Source organism: Trichechus manatus, unplaced genomic scaffold, assembly GCF_000243295.1.
Source record: "Trichechus manatus latirostris isolate Lorelei unplaced genomic scaffold, TriManLat1.0 scaffold00144, whole genome shotgun sequence".
Lineage (NCBI taxonomy): Eukaryota > Metazoa > Chordata > Mammalia > Sirenia > Trichechidae > Trichechus > Trichechus manatus.
This window is the reverse complement of record NW_004444080.1, coordinates 1,572,623-1,597,147: the sequence shown is the minus strand read 5'-3', so window position 1 is coordinate 1,597,147 and position 24,525 is coordinate 1,572,623. Positions and strand designations below refer to the sequence as shown.

General features: G+C 41.3%; 1 protein-coding gene across 4 annotated transcripts in view; it reads right to left on the bottom strand.

Moving 5' to 3' along the window:
* CDC14A (cell division cycle 14A) overlaps positions 1 to 20,830 on the bottom strand; it is a 189,447-nt gene extending 168,617 nt beyond the window's left edge. For all 4 annotated transcript variants that reach the window (XM_023739992.1, XM_004385721.2, XM_023739994.1 and 1 more), the window contains exons 1-2: positions 20,297 to 20,830; positions 19,409 to 19,499 (exon numbers count right to left, since the gene is read on the bottom strand). In XM_023739992.1, coding sequence (XP_023595760.1) covers positions 19,409 to 19,499; positions 20,297 to 20,345 — 140 coding nt within the window. In that variant the 5' untranslated portion in view covers positions 20,346 to 20,830. The remainder of the gene's footprint in view (positions 1 to 19,408; positions 19,500 to 20,296) is intronic.
* Positions 20,831 to 24,525: the final 3,695 nt, after the last annotated feature.

The window sequence follows — 24,525 nt, the reverse complement described above, 5'->3', positions numbered from 1 at the left end:
ATAAAACAAAAGACAAGAACCACATGATCTTATCAATTGATGCAGAAAAGGCATTTGACAAAGTCCAACACCCATTCATGATAAAAACTCTCAGCAAAATAGGAATAGAAGGGAAATTCCTCAACATAACTGAGGGCATTTATATGAAGCCAACAGCCAACATCATCCTAAAAAAATAACTTTGCACAGTCAAGAGCAATATGGAACTTCTGTCTTTGAAGACAGAAATGTCACAGGCAATTATAAAGCCAAGAACTTTGTCTTAAGGTCACTTTAGATATTGTTTCCCTTAAATGCTTATATTTCTAACAATATTTATATATTTATTATAATATGGTTTTAAATATATATAGTTTCCTACTTAGGTAAATTTATTTCTAAAAAATTCAGGATCATTGAAAATCGGTCCTATTTGCTCACACCATTCTGGGGTATCACTAAATTTGGTATCATAAAATGCCACAAATAAAGAAGACATATTCTAACAACGTGCCTCTTGGCAAGAATCTTTGTCACCAGAGGCAGGGAGAAGTGAACAGAGAAAACACATTTGCAACCCAGACCATTAGCTAGAGTAAAATACTAAAATACAAAAATAGCATTAATAAATCAACTGAAATAAATCAAATGTGCTAGAAAGTATAAAATACGTATTTGGGCAAAGGTGAAACAAAGGCAGGAGAATGAGAGAGTTGGGCTCTCAGGGTAGAAGAGCAGAAATGGAAAGTCATCAACCTGAGCACAGTGAAAAGGGGGAGGAGAGAACGACAGAGATAAGCCCTTTAGACCCCATTAAGAAACCCGAGGGCTGAGTAGTCTCCTACACCTGAAGTCTGTGACACTGACCAGAGCCAAGCAAGGGCCCACACTCTTCCTTGGAGGTAGGAAGAGGAAGGTGTCTGGTCTCACCTGGGCGAGGAAAAACATGGATATATTATTTCAGGGCCCCCTCAGGGTCTCCTCCTCAAAACTAAATAAATGAACGAACGAATCGCCCTACCTGTTTATAATTTTCCTCTAGTAAGACTGGGAAATTATGGGTCACTAAATAGTAAGAAATTCATGCATTACTAAGTGAAAATCATTCGATCTACCTTTTATTCAATAAGTGTAAATAGTTAATACCACATTCTTTCCTGTTTTGAAAGGAAAGAAAGGAAAAGAATTGCAGCATATCCTGCAAGCAGTCAGGGGGAAGAGGTAAAGAGGGTCATTTCTTCATGGGGAGCATAAAGAAATGGGAATGCAAGGATCAGAGCAAACGTTTACCAAGGACCCCCACTACCCAAGGACCAGTCCGACAGATTTGAAGGGAAACAGAAATTGGGCCTAGAAGCATTTTCGTCATGCCCAGCATGTCTAGCTCTTCTCACAAGATTTATGAAGCAGAATGTATCATGTATCATGATTTTGCATTTTGATTTTCTAAGAGACTATAGTTTAAAGAGAGAAAAGACTAAAATGGATGTCAGAAGAGACTCTGAAACTTGCTCTTGAACGTAGAGTAGCTAAAATAAAAGGGAAAAATGATGAAGTAAAAGAACTGAACAGAACATTTCAAAGGGAGGCCTGAGAAGACAAAGTGAAGTATTACAATGAATGTGCAAAAACCTGGAGTTGGAAAACCAAAAGGGAAGAACATGCTTAGCATTTCTCAAGCTGAAAGAACTAAAGAACAAATTCACTCCTTCAATTGCAATACTGAAGGATTCTACACGGAAAATACTGAACGACACAGGAAGCATCAAAAGAAGATGGAAAGAGTACAGAGTCACTGTACCAAAAAGAATTGGCTGACATTCAACCATTTCAGGAGGTAGTATATGATCAAGAATCGATGGTACTGGAAGAAGTCCAAACTGCACTGAAGGCACTGGCAAAAAACAAGGCTCTAAGAACTGACAGAATACCAACTGAGATGTTTCAATAAACAGATGTAACACTGGAAGTGCTCACTAGTCTATGCCAAGAAATTTGGAAGACAGCTACCTTGCCAACTGACTGGAAGAGATCCATATTTGTGCCCACTCCAAAGAAGGTGATCCAACAGAATGCAGAAATTATCAAATAATATCACTAATATCACACACAAGTAAATTCATACCGCAGATAATTCAAAAACAGTTGCAGCAGTATGTGGACAGGGAATTGCCAAAAATTCAAGCCAGTTTCAGAAGAGGATGTGGAACAAGGAATATCATTACTGATGTCAGATGGATCTTGGCTGAAAGCAGAGAATAACAGAAAGATATTTACCTGTGTTTAATTGACTATGCAAAGGCATTCAACTGGGTGAATCATAACAAATTATGAGTAACACTGCAAAGAACAGAAATTCAAGAACACTTAATTGTACTCATGCAGAACCTGTACACAGACTAAGAAACAGTCATTCAAACAGAACAAGGGGATACTGCGTGGTTTAAAATCAGGAAAGGTGTGCATCAGGGTTGTATTCTTTCACCACACTTATTCAGTCTCTATGCTGAACAAATAATCCGAGGAACTGGACTATATGAAGAAGAATGCGGCATCAGGGTTGGAGAAAGACTTATTCACAACCTGTGATATGCAAATGACACAACCTTGCTTGCTGAAAGCAAAGAAGACTTGAAGCACTTATTGATGAAGATCAAAGACTACAGCCTTCAATACGGATTACACCTCAACATAAAGAAAACAAAAATCCTCATAACTGGACCAATAAGCATCACCATGATAAATGGAGAAAAGAGTGAAGTTGTCAAGAATTTCATTTTACCTGGATCCACAATGAACACCCTCGGAAGCAGCAGTCAAGAAATCATACACTGTAATGCACTGGGCAAATCTGCTGCAAAAGACCTCTTTAAAGTGTTAAAAAAGCAAAGATGTCACTTTTGAGGACTAAGGTGAGCCTGAACCAAGCCATGGTGTTTTCAATTGCCTCATATGCATGCAAAAGCTGAACAGTGAATAAGGAAGACAAAGGAAGAATTGATTGCCCTTGCATTATGGTGCTGGTGAAGAATATTGAATATACCATGGACTGCCAGAAGAACGAACAAATCTGTCTTGGAAGAAGTACAGCCAGAATGCTTCTTAGAAGCGAGGATAGCGAGACTTCGTCTCATATACTTTGGACATGTTATCAGGAGGGACCAGTCCCTGGAGAAGGACATCATGCTTGGTAAAGGAGACGGTCAGCGAAAAAGACAAAGACCCTCAACAAGATGAACTGACACAGTGGCACCAACAATGGGCTCAAACATAGCAAAAATTGTGAGGATGGCGCAGGATCGGGCAGTGTTTCGTTCTGTTGTGCATGGCCACTATAAGTCAGAACCACCTTAATGGCACCTAACAACATAATTTAAGTGACTCTATTCCCAGAAGAATCATTACTTGAAACATTGTTGTACCTTCCTCTACATATTAAGCTTCTTGTGAAAATTTTCAACTCCTCAGCAAAAAGATAACTTTATATTTCAAGTATTATTCATTTAACAGAATTTATGATCGTGTACTCTGAGCAAGGCATTACAGGCTAGCAAATTAATCAAAGAATGCTTACAATACAAAAAAAATGTAATTGCTTTATAAATAGGGTAAAAAAATCTACAAGATCATCATAAGCCCTTTAACTTTTCGCCAGCACTGCTGACACTTTTTGTCTATCCATTCATTCACTCACTCAAATATTTACTAAGTCTGCTCACCACCATTCTCTACCCAGAAGCTTACTAACTAATGAGACAAGTAAGCATACTATTACAGTTTGATAAATGCTAAGATAGTAGTATCCCCGCCCCAAGCACAGTGAGATTATATATATGTACATATATATGAATTTTGGGTGCAATTAATCAGTACATCCCTCTGGGCTACACATACTCCTAGTATTTTTCCTTTCACTAAAATAGTATCAGAACCCTTAAAGTCAGATGATAAAGTTCCTGCACATGGCTGAAACTCAATAATCAAATTTCAAAAGGATCCAAACTGTTCAATGAATACTAATAATCTCAGATCAGGACACAATGACAAGGTCTAAGTTTTTGCTAAAACACGTATAGAATAACCAACCCCAGTCACATTTATGCCAACTTCTGGGGGAAGAGAGGCTACACGCCTAACAAACTTTCCAGCTCTAGACCACACACATAGCAGCCTGGCGTAGAACTGAAGAACACTGAGAGGCAAGGGGTTCTAGCCCCAACTTGGTCACCCACCTAATTTCCCCACCTGTACATAAATTTTCTCTAGTAAGATTGGGAAATTTGGGGTCAATAATTAGAATAAAACTTATGCATTACTAAGTGAAAATCATCACCTTGAGCTGGAATCTTAGCCTCTCCGGGACTCCTTATCCTCATCTGTCAAATTAAACTGCTGAATTAGATGGTTTCGAACGTTCTTTCTCCACCACCCATCTGCCAGTTTATCATACTGTGTTGGTTGGCATGTTGCTATGATGCTGGAAGCTATGTCACCAGTATTTTAAATACCAGCAGGGTCACCCATGGTGGACAGATTTCAGCAGAGCTCCCAGACTAAGACAGACTTGGAAGAAAGGCTTGGCGAACTACTTCCGAAAATTAGCCAATGAAAACTTATGGATCACAACAGAATATTGTCTGATAAAGTGCTGGAAGATGGCACAGGACTAAGTAACGTTCATTGTTATAAAAAGGTCGTCATGAGTTGGAGCCAACTCAATGGCAACTAACAACAACAAAGTTCTTTCTAGCTCTCCTGTTTTATTAGTCTATGGCTCTAGTTATCCATACTGGATAAATCTATTCAATGGTTCAAATGTTCCTCGGTGCTGCTTGCTCCGTTTGATCAACTCTATCTTCCAAATCGTGTTGGGTACAAGAAGCATTTCCCTCAGTGTCTCCTTAGGGATCAGGAAGAACCTCAGACCTCTTACTGAAATTCACTAAGCTTTCTATATTCCTGGAGGTGAGACTAGAAAGCAGCTTGACATCACTATTATTTACTTAACTGCATAAAGCTTGACATTTGTTGAGATCACAAAGAAAGAAAGCCTCCAATATCAACTCTCACTCCTGTCCTCTACTGCATTTTCTAGGTTTTTAGGAAAGTTCAGGTACACAACACTGGGAGTCCTTCTCCACCTAGCACCTTCTTAACCTAGGGCAAGTAGCAAATTCCCCTCAGGCTTCAGCTGCTGTTTCGATAAAACAGGTTAGTGTTGCCACTTTGCCTTAAAGCCAAACCTCAGACCACGTGATATCAAGGAACCTTCCAGCATCAGGGTTTGTAATTCTGTGATTTCCCTCTTTGGGGCTGATAAGGAAGCATGTCAGTTAATGAAAACTCTCTTCCAAACTCAGATTAATGAAAACAAAAGGAGGTTTCTTCAGGAATGCCCTGGTAAGATTAAAATCCACTCCCACAGAAACATTCTTGAGCAGTGTAAACTAATGCCATTATTCAACGGTGAGTGTTGAAGGCAAGGGAGCTGTGCAAAAAGTACACACATGGCTCTGGCAGAAAACAATGGTGACCGATCCCTTGTACATAAAAGACTAATCCTCACATTTCATAAAGCAGCTGAGGCCCTGAAAAGGAAAATAATTACTCTAAAATCTGTAGCCATGATCACATTACCTCTCTAAGCTCTGAGAATTAAAACGAAAACCCTCAAAAGTTGTCTGCAAGGCCATGAGTGGTGCCAGCCCTGTCTCTTTCTTCGGCCTCATTTTGTACCACTGCCCACGTGTGATTACTAGTAACCTCAGAGCCATGGGAGCCTGGGTAGCACAAGCGGTTTGCGATCAGCTGCTAACCTAAAGGTTCAAACCCACCCAGCAGCTCCATGGAATAAAAGGCCTGAAGAACTGCTTCCATAAAGATTACAGCCAAGGAAACCCTATGGAACAGTTCAACTCTAACACACTGTGGGGGTCGCTACGAGTCAGGCCGAACTGCCAGCTCACAATAACAACAATCTCCCGCTAGGGGATTTCTTTTAGCTTCTACCTCAGGCCTTTAGCACAGGACTCCCTCCTTCTGCCCAGCTAAGAGCTACTTATTCTTTACATCTCAACCCAAATCACACTTCCTCAGGGAATTCTTCCCTGAGCCCCCAGGCCAGGCCAGGTTCCTTTGTTATCTGCTTTCAAAGAGCTGTTTGTATTTCCTCCAGAGCTCTTACAAATAATCCTGTATCTGAATATTTGATTAACATTCTCTCCAACCTCCACTGGACTATAAACCCCATGAGAACACGGGCTGGATTACCGCATCCCTAGCACCTGGTGCAGATATGATTGAATCAATGAATAACCGATTAAGACTTGGTTGGTTCATCTGCAAAATTACATCCTTCTTCTGTTCTAATCCTTCTAAACGGTACACCAGGTTAAGTGTGGGGAGAGGTATCATTTTATTAGTTTTGGGTACAAAATAAAACTAAATAGACAAAATTCACAAAAATGACCCAAGAAGAATAGGAAAACAAGAGGACAGAAGATGGCAAGATCATCCATCCCTCTGTGCAGGGAAAGGTCAGGAGGATCCCCACAGTCTTTCTCCTACAGCCTGCATGTTCCAAATGTGATCTGCTGCAGAAGTAACCCCCAATCTTAAAAACTCATACCGCCGCTACAAAAACCAAACCAAACCATTGCTATCAAGTCGATTCCGACTCATAGAGACCCTACAGGACAGAGTAGAACTGCCCCATAGGGTTTCCAAGGCTATAATCTTTACGGAAGCAGACAGCTACATCTTTCGCAGGCGGAGCACCTGGTGGGTTCAAACCATTCACCTTTCGGTTAGCAGCAAAGCGTTTAACCACTGCACCACCAAGGCTCCTTTACCCCAACTATACATCACCCCAATTCCTTTTTTCTTAGGAGCCCGTTCAATTCAGTCTGAGAGTTTTAACAAATTAAAACCAGCTTAAGCCTTTACTTTCAGGTTTTCTAGACCTGTAGGTACTCTGCTCTAGGACACCGTGGAACAAAGCACAGCACTTAACACTAGCTACAGGATCTAGCAGAATAGAAAAGGCACTATTTTACAAGCCTAGCATTCACAGCTTCTTGGAAGAGATATTTTTAAACCTTTTCTTTATTTAACACTTGAAAAAAGAATAAATTTTTTTACCATTTCAGACTAATTCTATTGCTAAGAATCAATAATTTGACCACCAAGTCTAATGAAAATGCTACATTAATTACACACTCCCTTAAAAGGAAGAGAAATGTGTAGAATAAGAAAATCATTTATACAAGGATCACAGATTCAGAAATCTCACAGATCTAAGGCTACAATAACCCATGCCCCCTACCTGTGTTTACAGGACAGTCTCGGTCTCATTCAGAACCTAGTTAGCCTTATTTTGTACCTCATGCTACTCCAATGTGATATCTGGCTTCCCTGCTCACAGCATATTAGAAGCATCAGACAGATCATCAGCAGAAGACAGCTATTAGTCAATGGTACATTGACAACAACATCAAAAGTCAACCCGACAGCAAGCCGCACCTAGAAAGTACTCAACTCACAGACGTCAGTCATAACAAAAACTGGCTGAATAAATTAAAACCACTAAGAGACACAAGATATTAGCAAACAGGGGCCATCTGGCACATAAGCAGAGAGCACTTCTTTCCTTAAAACCAAACCAAACCAAACCTGTTGCTGTCAAGTGGATTCCGACTCATAGCTACCCTATAGGACAGAGTAAAACTGCCCCACAGGGTTTCCAAGGAATGGCTGGCTGATTCGAACAACTTTGTGGTTAACAGCCAAGCTCTTAACAGCTGCGCCACCAGGGCTCCCTTCTTTCCTTAGGAGCTACTCAAGCTATTCCTAAACACGCTGAAACCGTTCAACCAATGTATTCATAATGATAGAGTCTGAGTACTAGAGACAAAAGTAAATCATGATTAGTAAATTCTTTTAAAAGGCCATAATGTAGATTCATTTTTAAAAGGTTTCCTTAAGTTATTTAAACTGTAAAACTTTTGATACTTCAAGATGTAATTTTCCAATTCTGAAAATTACATCTTGAAATAGAAGCTGTCTTACTAAATGCTGCATTCTCAGACAAAACTAGATAAATGCATTACTAGAGTATATCCATCAAGGAGACCAAATTTGAAATAAACTATCTTTTCTGGTTCTCAAAAGAAAACTAAATTTTATAGCAAGAGAACTAGTCCAAATTGGCAAATTCTCCAATTCATCAATAGGAGGTGAACATGTTTAAAACCAAAATATTAAATTACAATTATGAAAAGTTCTGGACTGAAACACTTTATTCAAAAACAACAGTTCACACAGTCTATTTCTTATAAAGGAATTCACTGTCCACTACAAATAATTGTGATAATTTACCAAATGTTTCTGGGTTGTCAAGGACTGGGAATACTACATACTTTAAATAAACAGAGAAATATTTTTGATGGTTCTCATTCAACAAAAAAATTCTTTCGTGGGCCTGGAACTATTTAGTTATTTATAAAACCAACATTTTGTTGAAGTGAACTGAAACAAAAGCTTAAAAAGAAAAAACAGTGAATTACACACTTAAGTGTAGAAAGCCCAACTCAAATCATAAAGCCAGAAAGGAACTAGGGAGATCAGTTGTCCCACTCATCTGCACAGATTTTAAACAAGTAAATATTAAAATGTCCAGGACAGGTACTGTCTTTTCTGCTTAAAGATCACAAAAGGCAAGACTCCATTATAACCTTTCTAAAACAAGGCAGCTCCTGGCGGGTCAGAAACCCTGAATTCACCTTTAAGTCCTCCCCCTCCCCTTCCCATCCTGATCTGTTGCTGTTGTGTGCCGTGGAGTCAATTCAGACTCACAGCAACTCTATAGGACAGAGTAGAACTGCCCCATAGGGCTTCCAGGCTGTCACCTTTATGGCAGCGGGAGGAGAGCAGGTGGTAGGCTGAACCACCAACGTTTCAGTAGCAACCCAGTGCTTAACCATTGCGTCACCACAGCTCCTTATCCTGATCTGGTCAGTCCCAAATCTGGTCAATTCATCCTGTCTAGCCTTCCCCCCGTCCCCCAATCTGGCCCTTCCTTTCTATTCCCACTGCTACAACCCTAATCCAAGCTTTTATTAACCAAAACCAGGTACCATCAAGTCAACTTCAACTCATGGTGACCCCACGTGTCAGAGTAGAGGTGTGCTCTACAGGATTTTCAGTGGCTTATTTTTAGGAAGTAGACTGCAGGCCTTTCTTCCAAGGCGCCTGTGGGTGGACTTGAGCCTCCAACTTTATGGTTAGCAGCCAAGGTTCACCCAGGGGTTCCAAGCCTTTCTTACCTCCCTCCTGGATTCCTGCCATAGCCTAACTGACCTCCACCTCCCAGCCATCGGAGCCCAGGTCAGTCTAACTCCACTGTTTATAAACATCCAGTACTAACTGAGGTCCAAAGGGCCTTCCAACTATGTGTCCAGCCTCACCTGTGACCACTCCCTTATTCAAGTTTTATGCCTCACCTAACAGAATCCTGCTATTCCCAAACACTTCTTGTGCCTTTTCTCATGCCTCTGCCTGAAATCTCTTCTCTCCCTTCTTCTCTTCTTTCTTCATTCACTCACTCACTTTCATTCACTTAACTCATTCATTCAACTAAAACTTCTTGAGCACCAACTCTATGCCAGGCACTGTGCTAGGTTTAGGGATACAATGATGAGCAAAAACCGGTATTACTTGCCGTCACAGAGATCATAAATACATTCTTTGCTCATCTAACTCTTACACGTGCTTCAAAAGCTAGTTCCAACATCACTTCTGTAAAGTCTTCATTGCTGTGGGCAGTGATCATCTTTTCCTTTCTTGGATTCCTAATAAGTTCACTGTGGCCCTTAATATATACTGTCCTGCACTGTATTTGTTTCCTCTTCCTTCTTTTTGCACCTGTGTATCCCCAAAGCATCAGCACGGTGCTCCACACCAAATTTCACCTAAATGTTAGTTTCTTCTACAGCAATTTTCAACCACTTACAAGTTTTTAAGTCATAAAAATGTGTAGAGTCTTTTTTTTTTTTTTTTTTCTTTGTAAGGCACAAAGGTATATTGCGCTGTGGCTAGAGTAAAAGTCATTTTTTATGGCTTTGGAATGTGTTTATGAACTTACAAATGAGAACATCTGTTGTCTTAGGAATCTACTTCAAACAAAATAATGAAGCTGCCCTGTGGTGACCTGGCTCAGGAAGAACTTGGACAGCAGACAGCTCCCCATTTGGCTTTCCTTGTCCACTCCTCCCCTGTAGCCCACTTGGACCCCCTTCTAGGCTGCCTGATTCAGATTAGCCCTATGAGGCAAACTCTCCTTAGCACCTTGGTTAAATTTTGGGTTTTCACCAGAGCTATCTCAAGCAAACTGAAAGAATGGAATAGTAATTAATCATTATTACAATTAGAGGCAAACCACCCACTTTGAATGCCTAAAAGGTCCAAACAGCAAGTATTTAAATAAATCAGTTATCTAGAAAGTAAAATTTGATTCTAGTGGGTCACAGAATTAAGAACTGGTGCATATACATAGTCTATGTACTCATAATGTATCTACATAGTAATGTTGGTTGTAAACATAGGTATACATATATACACAAGCGCATACATAAAGTGCATGTGTTTAAAACAGAGGTTGAGAAAAAGTGGCCTTGTGCAATACTAAGTTACTTCTGCAAGACTGGAATGGAGGGAAAGAGAAAAGGGGAAGTGAGTACAAACCAACCATTTTTTTAAAAGCTAAACTGTCCTCTGAGTTTTCAGAATTCTTTACAGAAATCATTATATCTTAAGTTACAACAGCTCAGCAGCAAGATCATTTCACCAGACGCGTGCAAAAGCTTATAAAACTGGGCTTTTTCATAGGCTTATAAAAACGGGCTTCTTTTGTTTTCACCTGTCCTACTAATATGTAACTTGATTATCTTTTTCTTTCTGGCAGTCCACTGAAAGGGAGAAAAAGCAAAACTACACCAACAAAATGTGAAATTGTGGGAAAAAAAAAAAAAAAAACTGAATTACCACCACAAATACCCAGATACAGCCTGGAAATAAAATCTGTAAACGTTCCGTCCGTTGCCATTACTCATCAACACTATCACTACCTAAGTTAGAGGTCCAAGGCTGCCACAGAAGGGCAAAGCTAACCCGCTCCCTTCCCCACAAGCATCAGGGTTAGGACAACTGGGAACCTGCATGAAGTCTCCTGGTTAAGAACACGTGCTCTAGGCAGGCTCCCTGTGGCATGAAACCCGGCTCTGCCACCTCCAGCTCAGTGACCCCAGGCAATTACTCTGGGCCTCAGTTTCCTCATCTTTCAAGTTGTGATAATAATAGCGCCTAACTCCTAGATTTGTTCTGAGGATTAGTTGAGTTAATGTGCATAAAGCACTTAGAACATTGCCTGGCACAAGGACTATGTGATAGCTATTGTTGTTATTGTTTTGTTATTATTTCTACAGTGAAAGCTGTCTCTTAATTAAACCAAATCGCCTCTTCTGTATATATTTGTAGTAGTTATAATGACAGCTGAAGTAGCAAATAATAACCTTAAACCAAAAAAAAACCCCGTTGCGGTTGAGTCCATTCTAACTCATTGTGACCTTAAGTGTTACAAAGTAGAACCAAGTTCCATAGGGTTTTCTTGGGTATAATCTCTACAGAGCAGATTGCCAGGACCTCCTTCTGTGTAATGCTGGATAAGTCTGAACCACCAAGATTCAGGTTAGTAGCCGAGAGCAAATCATTTGCACCATCCAGGGGCCTCTAATGGTTTTATGTATAAGATCATATATAAGTGTATGTGTGGATGTGCTTAGGAGTCCCTGGGGGGTGCAAATGGTTAACATGCTCAGCTACTAACCCAAAGGTTGGAGGTTCAAGTATACCCAGAGGCACCTTGGAAGAAAGGCCTGAAAATCTGCTTCTAAAAAATTGGCCATTGAAAACCCTATAGAACATAGTTCTACCAGATACACATGGGGTCGCCATGAGTGGGAGTCGACTCAGTGGCAACTGATAACTGGTATATGAGCTTAAATGATATTCATCTTTCCATTAAATTACCCCACTTGCTATTTGTTAAATTTGAAATAAAAATTTAAAAACCAAAGAGATTTCTTCTCACCCCTATCTAATCAAAATACTCCATTCCCACAAATATTTCCCGGTAAGAGGAGTTTTTCTGTACTTCACTCAACGATATCTTAGATTCACATTTTGACTCAAAGCTATGCTACAGACTAGATCAAAGAAATCATTTTTCTTTAATTTACTTCTCCAAAAATTCCTGGACTCATTAACATCAGGGGGCTTTAATAAAATTTAAATGAAAATTGAATGTTTGAAATTATCTGTCTTCAATTTAGCTAACTAGTCCTCTTTATCTGATGTACATTCTTACATGCAAAACTATTTGGGGAAATTCTTTGTAGGTCACTTTAGAAACTTCTCAAAATTTAGAACCAAGAATATCTCTATGAATGCTCTCCTCTGCATTTTCAATACCTTTCCTTTGCAAACACAAGGAGAGAATGAAAATGGATGAGGCTACGGTGAAGTCACTTCCGAGGTTCACCGTTCAGCCGGTGATTGGACAGCCCCATAAAACAAAACGGGACTAATGAGGCACAGCAGTCCAGGGACAAAGACTAGAAGGCAGAAGGGGACAGGAAAGCTGGTGATAGGGAACCCAAGATTGAGTAAGGACAGTGTTGACATGTAGTGGGGTTGTTAACCATTGTCATAGGGCAACATGTGTACTAACTGTTTAATAAGAAACTATTTTGTTCTGTAAACCTTCATCTAAAGTGAGAATAGCAGTACAACTGGAAGAACGTAATCGATGTCACTGAACTGTGCATGTAGAAATTTTTGAAATGGATGGTGTATCTTTGGCTATGTATATTTTCACCAAAAAAAAAAAAGGTCGCGAAGGGAGAGGGTTGACATGTCGTGAGGTTGTTAACCAATGTCCTAAAACAATATGTGTACAGACTATTTAATGAGAAACTATTTGTTCTATAAACCTTCACCTAAAGTACAATTGAAAAAAAAAAAGGACGCGGCTGATAAAAAAGACCCTATACCCTATCCTTCACAGCACACTGGGTTTCTATGCCATTAACATCTAATCCTACATCCATTAGAACTATCAAGAGGGGCACACAAAGACTATAACAATTAATATATTTGATTTTGCTAACTTTTGAGCCAAGAAATTTTGAGCTAAGTTATAAAAAGTAAGCCTCTATTTGGATTACAGGGCCCAATTCCAATATCAAAGAATTAGTCTTTCTGGAGAGTTGAGAGTTATTTGTAGCTTAATCAAATACAAATAAATTTTCTTTGAAAGGCTCCCTTTTTATGGGCCTATTTTTGTCAAATATGTGTGTTAGCCTATACTGTGATTTTAATTCTGATCTGTGAAAGCATACCCCAAGGAGAAATTTATGCTTTCTTATCATCCAAGTTCTACTAAAACTGCTCAGGCCTTTATAGTAACAAGGTAAGTTCTGTCTAAACTCAAGCAGAAAAGTCATTTCTGATAGCCTTTCCTCCTGAGGCCATTCTGTTAAATTTTCTCCACCAGCTTCTCAAAAGGTTGTCATTTCAATCATGGAGTGCTATCATCCTTCTACAACTAAGTAAACATCTGCACAAAACACAGCTGTGTCCAAAGAACCTAGAGGCTAATAATTAAAGGGTCTACTTTCTGATTCAGAAATAATTGCTTCATTTCCAAGCTCATAATTTAGCTAGAAAAGCAGTCTTTCATTTATACATTCAGCAAATAATTACACAGCTATTGGTCTGTACAAAGCCCTGGGTAGTAATGAACATAAATATATTCTTTTCTTTAAAGACAAGTTCATTATGATAACACAGTTAAGGCTTTTCTCAACACACAACACCTTCTACAGATAGAAACCCTTCTAGGGGCTTTGCAGTCTCTCCTCATTCCACACTTTCAAGAAGCGGATCTGAAACAATGGTTGCACTGCTTCCATCGCTCTGCCCCTTTCTACTCTCCCCCTCAGTGTTTCTCTACTTCTTTGGCTGCTTAATTCAACCTCCTCCCCTTGCTCTTCTCATCCTTGTCCTGCCTGTGAAACAGACTTTGATATCTTTCTCACCAGAAATCATACCATTCTCACAGCTTTATCAGCTCTTTAGGAGAAACTCCCAAGTACACCACTCCTCACTTATCGACATGGTTAGGTTCAAAAGACCAGGTCATTCTGTGAAAATCAGTGTTATGCAAAACTAGAGGATGACCATTTCAGATCACAAAACGGAAGACAATTACACCATTACAAACCTGCCAAATTACATCATTACATAACTGCCAAACCACTGAGAATCATGGCCCAGCCCAGCTGACTCATAACTTAACCATCACAGCCAGCATTACTCTCAGCTCGCACTTTGGCGTTCGTTACCGCCAGACATACGTCATTAACGCACAAAATAGGTGGATAGTAGACTTTTTACTATTGTCATAAATGCAAAATTTCAGATAAGATAGTTGATAAGTGAGGAGTAGGTATATAAGAACTTCAAACTTACATGATATACAACACTGATATGGATAACCTTTGTTGTTGTTAGGTGCTGTCGAGTCCATTCTGACTCATAGCAACTCGATGTGACAGAGTAGAACAGCCCCATACGGTTTCCTATGCTGTAATCTTTACAGGAGTAGATAGCAGCAACTTTCAGTCAGCAGCAACTTGACCAAAATAGAATGATCTTCCCACTAAAGCCAATTCTTCTACCCTACTTCCTGTTTCAGTTAATGGCACTAGCAGGCTCACGGCAACCTAAGCTGTCTTAAAGACTTCTTTGACTCCTCTTTTTCCTAAGCCCCCGCCCACCCACCTGATCTGTTGCCAAGTCACATGAATTCAGATCCCTTTTTTCCATCACCATTGCCACCATTCTAATCTAGGCACTTGTTTCTTCTCCCTGAATATTCCAGAATTTTTCTACATGGACTCCTATCTCCTCTCTAACCCATCTTAAATGATGCAATCATTAATTCTTTGAGAGAAGATATATGTACTCCAGAACCAGACAGCTTTGGTTCAAATTCCAGCTCTGCTACTTCATACTCCTGTGACCCTGGACAAGTTATTAACCTCTCTGTACCTTACTCGGAGCCCTGGTGGCACAGTGGTTAAGAGCTACGGCTACTAATCAAAAGGTCAGCAGTTCGAATCCACCAGCCGCTCCTTGGAAACCCTTTGGGACAGTTCTACTCTGACCTATAGGGTTGCTATGAGTCACAACTGACTCGACAGCAGCGGGTTTGGCTTTGGTATGTTACTCTTGTCATTTGTACAATGGGGATGATAATAGGAGCTGCCTCATAGAATTGTTGTGAAAATCAAATGGATTAATATTTGTGGATCTAGAACAGCACTTGGCAAACATATAAATGCTCGAAAAATATTTGTCGTTATCGGCAATTCTATGACACAAACCCAGTCAGACCGTGGCCTGCCCCAAAGCCCTTGATGAGAGTCCCATGGCCTACTAAGGAAATGGCAGATTACTGATCGTGGCATTCAATCTACCCAATAGACCTTTCCACTTCATATTCCACATTCCCCACGTGACCTATATACACCAGGTAACCTGGAGGACTTACTTTTCCCTGACCACATGTCCAATGACTTCTTCCTCTAAGCCACTGCCCTAGCTATTCTCTCTTCTGGGATGGCTTCTTTCACATCTCTGCTTGGTAAAACCCTGTCCACCCTTCAAGCTAATCTTAATTCCTCCATCAACCCCTCAACCAGATGTGCTCCACCCTCTTCTGAATTCCTCCTAGCACAGGGGTTATATGTTTCTCTTATGGCAATTATCTTTTCTACACCTCTAATTGCAGTCCTGTTTATCCCCCTACAGTTTTGGGGCTCATGTGTATTTATTCGTCATGCTTGTGGGTAAGGTGTGCGTTCATTATCATTTTATTCTTTGTATCTCCTACCGCTGAGTATATGTTGGGGTAACAAAAAAGATAATGTTCCAGGTGGTCAGAACCACAGCCACAGGTGGCATGGTAGGGCAAGTCCAAGCTAAGAGAAGTGTATGCTCTGTCCAGGCTGGAGCCCTCATAGTTTCAAATGACATCCAAACTCACAATATAGATTGGGAGGCCTCTCCAGCAAGTCTTACAAATCTTACCAGACACCAGAAATACAGCAGAATAACTATAAATGGAATGTAATTTGTAGTGCTATCCTAAAATTGTTGCTTTTGTGTGTCATTGAGTTGATTCCTATTCATAGCAACCATATAACATTCACATTAAAATCATAAAATATGTTCCCAACATATCAATATTAAAATTAAAAAGTGATTGAACACTGTGTTTTGCTTTAATTGCTAAATGTAATTTCCTGCCAGATCTACCACCTAGAAGTTCCAAGAGAAGCAACTCAGACCTCAAGGACTTGAGCTTGTTCAATGACATATTAACAATCACTGGCATGTTAGGTCACTGCAGAATTGAACACAATGGCATATACACAGTCCCTACCTCTGACTCACGAGAAGTCCCCTAAACCCCAACCTCACAAAAAGAAAGGCGTGACACTACACATTTCCAATAACAGAGTGAACACTCAATAAACACTGCTGGCAGTGACATCACCCAGGTACACAGGGTCAGGAAGCAGGCTGCGCATAACTTCATTCTGTCCAGGAGCTGTAATCTGACACCAGGGACTTAGACCTCTTTGCCTCAGCATCTTTGGGCATTCACAGCAGCAAAGAGCTCTTTCATTCCCACTTTCACTTCAGTCATTCAAGAAGAATCCACCACCCAGCACCACGAGAAATGTCCTGAAGACATGAGCTTCAAGAACTCTATGATAAAGTAACAAAGATCTTTTTCCCTCAAATAAAAGACATGCTCTTGAAAGCACAGAACAGTCTCACTCTTTGAATGCATGGTGGTACCCATATATCCTTCAGCAGAACTGCCAAAACCCCTTTTGACAGAACAAGTCCTATAGAGCTTATTAGGGTAACTATGGTTAATTTGGAAACCCTGGTGGCATAGTTGTTAAGTGCTACGGCTGCTAACCAAAAGTCGGCAGTTCGAACCTACCAGCAGCTCCTTGGAAACTCTATGGAGCAGATCTACTCTGTTCTATAGGGTTGTTGTGAGTCAGAACTGACTCGACAGCAATGGGTTATGGTTCATTTAACTATGTTCATTTAACTGCCCATTTGGTTAAGACAACAAGACTTTAAATGTTTAAATTAAAATATATTGTTGTTGTTGTTAGGTACTATCAAACTGGTTCTGATTCATAACAACGCCATGTACAACAGAACAAAACACTGCATGGTCCTGTGCCATCCTCACAATCGTTGTTGTTTGAGCTCATTGTTGCAGCCACTGTGACAATCCATCTCCTTGATGTTCTTCCTCTTTTTCACTAATCCTCTACTTTACCAAGCATAATGTCCTTTCCAGGGACTGGTCCCTCCTGATAACACGTCCAAAGTACGTGAGACCAAGCGTCGCCATTCACGCTTCTAAGGAACATTTTGGCTGTACTTCTTCCAAGACAGATTTGTTTGTACTTCTGGCAGTGCATGATATATTCAGTATTCTTTGCCAGCACCATAATTCAAAGGTGTCAATTCTTCTTCAGTCTTCCTTATTCACTGTTCCACTTTCATATGCATATGAGGCAATTGAAAATACCGTTGGCTTGGGTAAGGCACACCTTAGTCCTCAAGCTGACATCTTTGCTTTTTAACACTTTAAACAGGTCTTTCGCAGCATATATGCCCAATGCAGTACTTCTTTTGATTTCTTGACTGCTGCTACCATGGGTGTTGATTGTGGATCCAAGCAAAATGAAATCCTTGACAACTTCAATCTTTTCTCTATTTATCATAACGTTGCTTATTGGTCCAGTTGTGAGGATTTTTATGTTGAGGTGTAATCCATACTGAAGGCTGTGGTCTTTGACAACTTCCAATTTTCCTTGATTCATACTTCGTACATTTCATGTTCCTATTATTAATGGATGTTTGCAGCTGTTTCTTCTCATTTTGAGTCATGCCACATCAGCAAATGAAGGTCCGGAAAGCTTTATTCCATCCACGTCATTAAGGTCGACTCTACATTGTGGCGGCAGCTCTTCCCCAGGCATATTTTGAGTGCCTTCCAACTTGAGGGGCTCAGCTTCTAGGCACTGTATCAGGCAATTGTCTGCTGCTATCCATATGGTTTTCACTGGCCAATTTTTTCAGACGTAGATCACCACGTCCTTCTTCTTAGTCTGTCTTTGTCTGGAAGTTCCACTGAAACCTGTTCACCGTGGGTAACCCTGCTGGTATTTGAAATACCCATGGCATAGCTTCCAGTATCACGGCAACACACAAGCCACAACAGTATGACAAACTGAGAGACGAGTGGTGGTAAAATATATCCAACTCATCTAAAACAACTGTTTTAATATAGGACATAAGCAAACCAAATCGATCAGCCTTTTTCTTGTTCTTATTGTCTGTTGGTTTGAATGGAGTTTTGTTTCTCTTTAATTTTTAACTATGCTTAAAGTATTAGATACCTTTTTCCTGTAGACCAATGGTCTTTCGTAGAAAACGGTTCCATACTCTTACACTCTCAAATCCTAATACCAGAGAAGCAAAATAACCAAAAAGAAAGTAAATCAGCACTCCTATACCACTTCCTCAAAGGCAAATAAAAAGCACGAAGCCTGGGGTACCCAAATAAAAAAGAACTGCCCAATAGGGTTTCTAAGGAGCAGCTATGAATTCGAACTGCCAACCTTCTGGTTAGCAGCCAAGCTCTTAACCACTGTGCCACCAAGGCTCCTAATAATATGTCATACAAGCAAAATCCTACTCATAGATATGATTTAGATGCAGCTCCCTGCAGCTAATGTCCCACTTTCCGAAAACAAATTGCACAAAAACATCCTGAGTTACAACAGAAGCCTTGGGAACTGTACAGCTTAAGCACCTGTAATACACTGCCCTGCACCCTGTGGGTGCCCCATAAATACTCAGTAACTGAGTATTCACAGGCCAATTACAGAGTCTGGCAATTCAGAGTGTGTGTCTGGCTGGTCCTACTCTGGGGAGTGTTCTGAGAGTGTACAGTTTGCTGTTTCTTGCGGCGGGAGGAAGAACTAATATAGATAGAACTCTAAAAGGACTGAGGTACTAACACGTTCAAATTATGTTAACTTTCCCTGCACCTCTCCCCAAGCACCTGAGCCTTAAAAAAAAAATTGGTAATGTTATTTGCACCACTGGAGAAAGTGACTAAAACTGTCATAAAAAGCTGAGTGGAGTTTCCTCACCAAAGAGCCAACAAGCTAAATGGATGACAAAAAAAAACAAAACAGAAACTTACTTTTCATAGACCAGCTCCTCATCGATGGAGAAATAGTGGGTATTTACTGTGCTTTTTGGTCTATTCCTTAAAGTAGCAAAATATAACCGATCTGAAAGACAAGTTCAAAAGACAGGAGAAAACACATGAGAAGTAGGGAAGCTGGGTGTGGGAGATAGTGATAATACACGAAGGATCAAAACAACAACTGCTACCCATAATTTAAAGACCCCAATAACACGTGGAATTTTTGGGAAAATCTGATCTCTCCCAAAAAGAGACAGAAACCGAAAAGCACAACAGTTAATAGCAACGGCAAGAGGATCACAAGGAGGGACTTAGCAGGGGGCCCGGCTCCACATCTCCCCGTTTCAGGCCAGTTGGAGTAGACAGGAGCTGAGGGTACCCCAGAACTGGAGATGCAAATGTGCTTTAGAAATCTCCACACCTCAGCAACTGCAGAGACGGAAAAGAGAGGCAAGCCTCTCCCTGTGGCTCCGGAGACTTCAAGAAGAGGAAGGGGCGGGGGGGGGGGAGAGAGGCGGTGGTGTCCTAAAACCGAGACCAGCAAGAGTGGGATAAAGACGGCCGAAGGGAAGAGCTGGAGCAGGATCCTCAAGATCTGCTGCGTGCAGGAGTCTAAGCAGAAGTCAGCGCAGTCCCACTACAGGGCGAGGAGGCCGTCTGAGGGAGCTGCAAAGGGAACCAGGGACGCAGAAAAGACAGAGAAGCCGGAAGCAGGGGGTCCTCGGGAGAGAAGAGTGCCGAGAGAGGACGAGAGCTCGCGCAGCGGCTGCAGGACACTTGGGGACCCCGGGAGAAGCTAGGACAGTGGGTTGGGACGTAGAGGCGAGAAGTGAAGAGTTGGGGCGAGGGAGAGTCGGAGGATGAGGGGCTGCTGCTCCTCACCTTTCATGAACTCGCAAGCCCCGATTAGTTCCCCTGACTCCGCTGCCATCTTAAGCGAGATACGCACGGGGGAGTGCTGAGTCGTGGCCAGCTGAGGTCACCCACCCCCGGGGGCTTCCCCACTGCCCAGAAGCCGGGGTGCTAGCAGTCCCAAATGTCAAGCCGGCCCGAAAGAGGCAGCAGGTGCCGAAGGCGGAGGCGGCCGGGTGGTCAGCGCGCCGGACGCCCCGGGAACATTCCGCGGGGAGCCCGAGCCCGCTCCGCGCGGGGCGCACACGCCCCGGGATGTGGACGCTCCAAGCCGGACCCGGCTGCTGCTGCTGCGCCGCCGCCGCCGCGCCTGGGAAACGCAGACCAGCTCTCACGGCCGGGCAAAGTCTTCCCCCGGCTCCCAAAGTGATCATGGAGGAGGAGACGTCTGGCCCCGATCGCGCCCGTGGCTACTCCTGAAGCAGCGGGCAGGACTCCGGTGCCTGCGGGCTGGCAGCAGCTGCTTTGGCTCCTCCTTCGCCACCTCCTTTCAGCAGCTCCCCTTCCTCCTCCTCCCCCTAGGTCCACCCCCAGACCTTCCTCCCCGCCCTCCTCCAACCCCCCCCGACTCTCACGACTCCGCGGCCATCCCTTAAAGGGACAGCCCGTCTCCTTTCTCCGCGCTGGCCTCGCGCCCCAGTTACCAGGCGCCCCGCGGGTCACTAGGAGCCAGTTGCTAAGGCTTTGTTGCTGTTCACCAATTGGGTTCAGGAAACCCGGCCCTCGGCCGAGGGGAGCCGGGCGGGGCCTCCAGACCAGAAACTTATGAATGAAACCATGGAGTTGGATGTCGCGGAGGGCTCTGTCGTCGCCTCAGAGGCAAGGATGCGCCGGTGCCCTTTCCTTTTCTGCACCCGCTAAGCCTTTTCCTACTCCAGATTTTTCTTCTCAGTCTCTCATTCTCTTTCTCTCGTCCTACTCACTCGCATTCTTCCAAACTCTTGCATGCACACACGCACACAAAGACCTCAGATCTTCGTGCCCTGCCTTACCACTAGCTAACTTTTCAACCAACCCCCACCCCTACCACTGAGGGTCTCCATCTTTACAAAATATAAAATTTTATAAAAGAAGCGCTACCTCCTAGCTCAGTACAGGTACTAGTTTCCTCTACACATATTAGACTCTGATGTAACTTGTGCTTTGTTCTCACGGGGAGAAACGCTCCCATCCGGTTCCCCAGGTCCTCTCATACGGGCTGCCACTGTCGGCGCAAAATCATCACAAACGCCAAACCTTTACATTGCTCTATCGCTGGAGGGGGGCGGGGCGGAGGACCGAGGCCATCCAGGGGGGAGAGAAAGGGAGGGAAGGGAGGCGGCCACATGTCAACCAGGGGAATTAACACAAAAGAACTTCTTTACGAAATCTCCCCTGAAGCGCTGCAGAGCTCAAAAAGCCCCTTAACTTGTTTCAGCGAGGCTCTTCTTACCATTTGAATAACTTTAATGCTAGGTGTCCTATGGAAGTGGTTAATTAGTAGGCAGTCCCTTCGATACGAAAATGGCGCTACGGACCCACCATCAAAAGAGCATGCGCTCTGGTTTCTCCAGAAACTGAAAGGGATTTGCGCCGGCCTTTGCGTTCGGTGTCGCTTGTTTACCTCTAGAGAAGAAGGGGGCGAGCGCGTGAAGCGCAGACTAACTGCCTTTTAGGGAGGACTGAGGCCAGAGAATGAAGCTCAACTCACTGTTAGCCTGTTTCACTGGCTATCCAAAAAGCCAAACAGCCACAAAAACGATAAACGAATATTACTTTGATATTCAGAAATAGTAATTGTTCTGAAAACCTCAGTAATCCTAACAAAACATGACCTTGTAAGATACTTCGAACAGAACAGTCCAATGTCTAAATTCTAAGCCCACAACCATATAAATTTAAAGCTGGAAGAAACCCAAAAGATCACCGTTTACAATCGCTTAATTTTCACATCAGGAAAAAAAAAAAAAAAACCTCAAAAGAGTTTTTGAAACTATGACAGTCCTGTAAAGATGAATTGTGATGAGTGTTCCACGACTCTGAGCTGCATTCCATGTTTTCATGTATTACAAGCCACAGCCCTGGCCTAGAGTTCTAAAGAATGAAGTATGTCCACACATACAATTAGTTGAGTTTTTCCTGATGTCTATTCCCTCAATCTTGGTGTCAACAGTGTTCGTCAATTCAAAACATTTTGTTTAAAGAAAATTCTAATTGAGATTTTATATGTGAAAGACATGGAAAAGTAAAGTATATGAATGTCTCAAAAACTTACTTTTGTTTAAAAGCCTAAATCAATCCAGTGATGGCAATCTATTTCCAAATTTGGTGATTTAAAATTTATGTAGCATCTAAAGTCCACTAACATGTTTCCAAACAACTTTTCACTGGAGTGTTTATTAGGAAAGTTGCATTAGAAGAAGTTGGAGTTCTCATTCAATGCATAAACCTTTAATTTCACAAAGTAAATATATATAGTCCAATGAGAACTCGAAATCTACACTTTCAGAGAAGCCAGCTTTAATTGAACACCTTCTTGTTATTTTCTGATAAATATTTACAAAGCCTTTTTCATATAATTCTGTTGCTTAGAAATTTTGTTCATGAGAAGTAAGTTATGACCTGAACGAATAGTAGTCCTTAAAATCAAGAATGCTAACTCAAAATTTTGTTTTTCCTGACTGTATTTACAATATGAAATTATAATGACATTTTGAAGGTAATAAGTAATGTTTTTTAAAATGTTCCATGAAAGGAAAATAAGTGACTGTCAGTTTAATTAAATCTCTCTAAGCCAAAATCTGCACAATGTAAATAGTATTAAAAATTCTACAAGAGAAATTGTGAACAAGATAGTACACCCAGCACACATATGTGTCAAGGTTCCAGTGAGATCATAAAACACTTTATTGTCTCAATTATCATGGATCCAAGTTCCTACTGGTCATAGTTTCATAATAAAGGTATGTTTTTACAGCCTGTAGAGGAATATTATGGAAGAAACTTCTTTCTAATCACCCAATTTTATGCATAAGAAAGGAATTGGATTTTGTTTTAAGCAATAATAAAGTTGTCTCACACGTAAAGAAATACTAAGAGAATTAATATGCCCCTCTTAACCTCAGGAAAGTAAGGTAATATTAAATACAGAAATTTAGCCCTCAAGTATAGAAGTGTCTCAAGTTTGAAATCAACATTTAGTCTAACTCTGCAATCACTGCTTGAATCTGGACTAGGACATCCTGACAGGCAGTTCTGCAGCATATGCTTGTGTACCTCCAGAGCTAGGAACCTCACTGTTGGAGGCAGCCCCAGAATAGGTTGCCATCCTTTTTCTAATCCTACCACCTTGAGTCCATACTGACCACCTTTAGTCTTTTCCTACACATGAAAACTCGTCAAAAATGCAATGGCAGTTCCCTTGAACCACCCCTTCCCCTTAGCTTCCCCAGATTAAAATCTCTATTTTCTTATGTTGAATGGTTTCAAGCCCCCTCACTGTCCAGACACTCTATTCTCTGATTTGTCTATATCCCTCATAAAGTGTGTCCCAAAACAGAATGCAGACCAGTGGTGACCTGGTGTGACCAGTTCTGAGATCAGAAAAAAGCACTAATGGGAGATCTATCTATACACAACCAAGAGTATTGAAAAACATAAAAGAACTAAGTTTTATCTTGTAGCTGCGATAAAGAAGAGTAATATTCTCTCTTGTTAGAAGCAAGAAAGTAATAATGCTCTCAGGATAGTAAATGGCCTAACAGCTGAGAGATTTACATTTTCTAGTCTTGTAAAATTATCATTTCTCATCAGAATGTTTCACTAGAACATGCTCTTTTAGTTGCTTGTTTAATAGTGATAAGTTAAGCAAGAAAAAGAAAACATAGAATACCTTGAATTTTTCCTAGAAATTCAGATTAACTATGAAACAGGAAGCAGTTGACATTCACACTGCCGAGTAATTTGAAATTCAATGTAATTTGAATTATTTACATATTTTGATAATTCCTTGTCTGATGCCAAAAATAATTTGAAGCAGCTTTTAGTAATACACATATACCAAAAAAAAGTTTTTACAGTAGAACCAGAAAACCAAAAATATGTAGACAGTGTGTGGCTCATGAAATATGCCGCCCACAGATGCTAAGATCTTGGCCCAACCATGCCATATTCGGTATCACACTAACCACTAATGCCTGTTTTAAGAATTGCAAACCAGA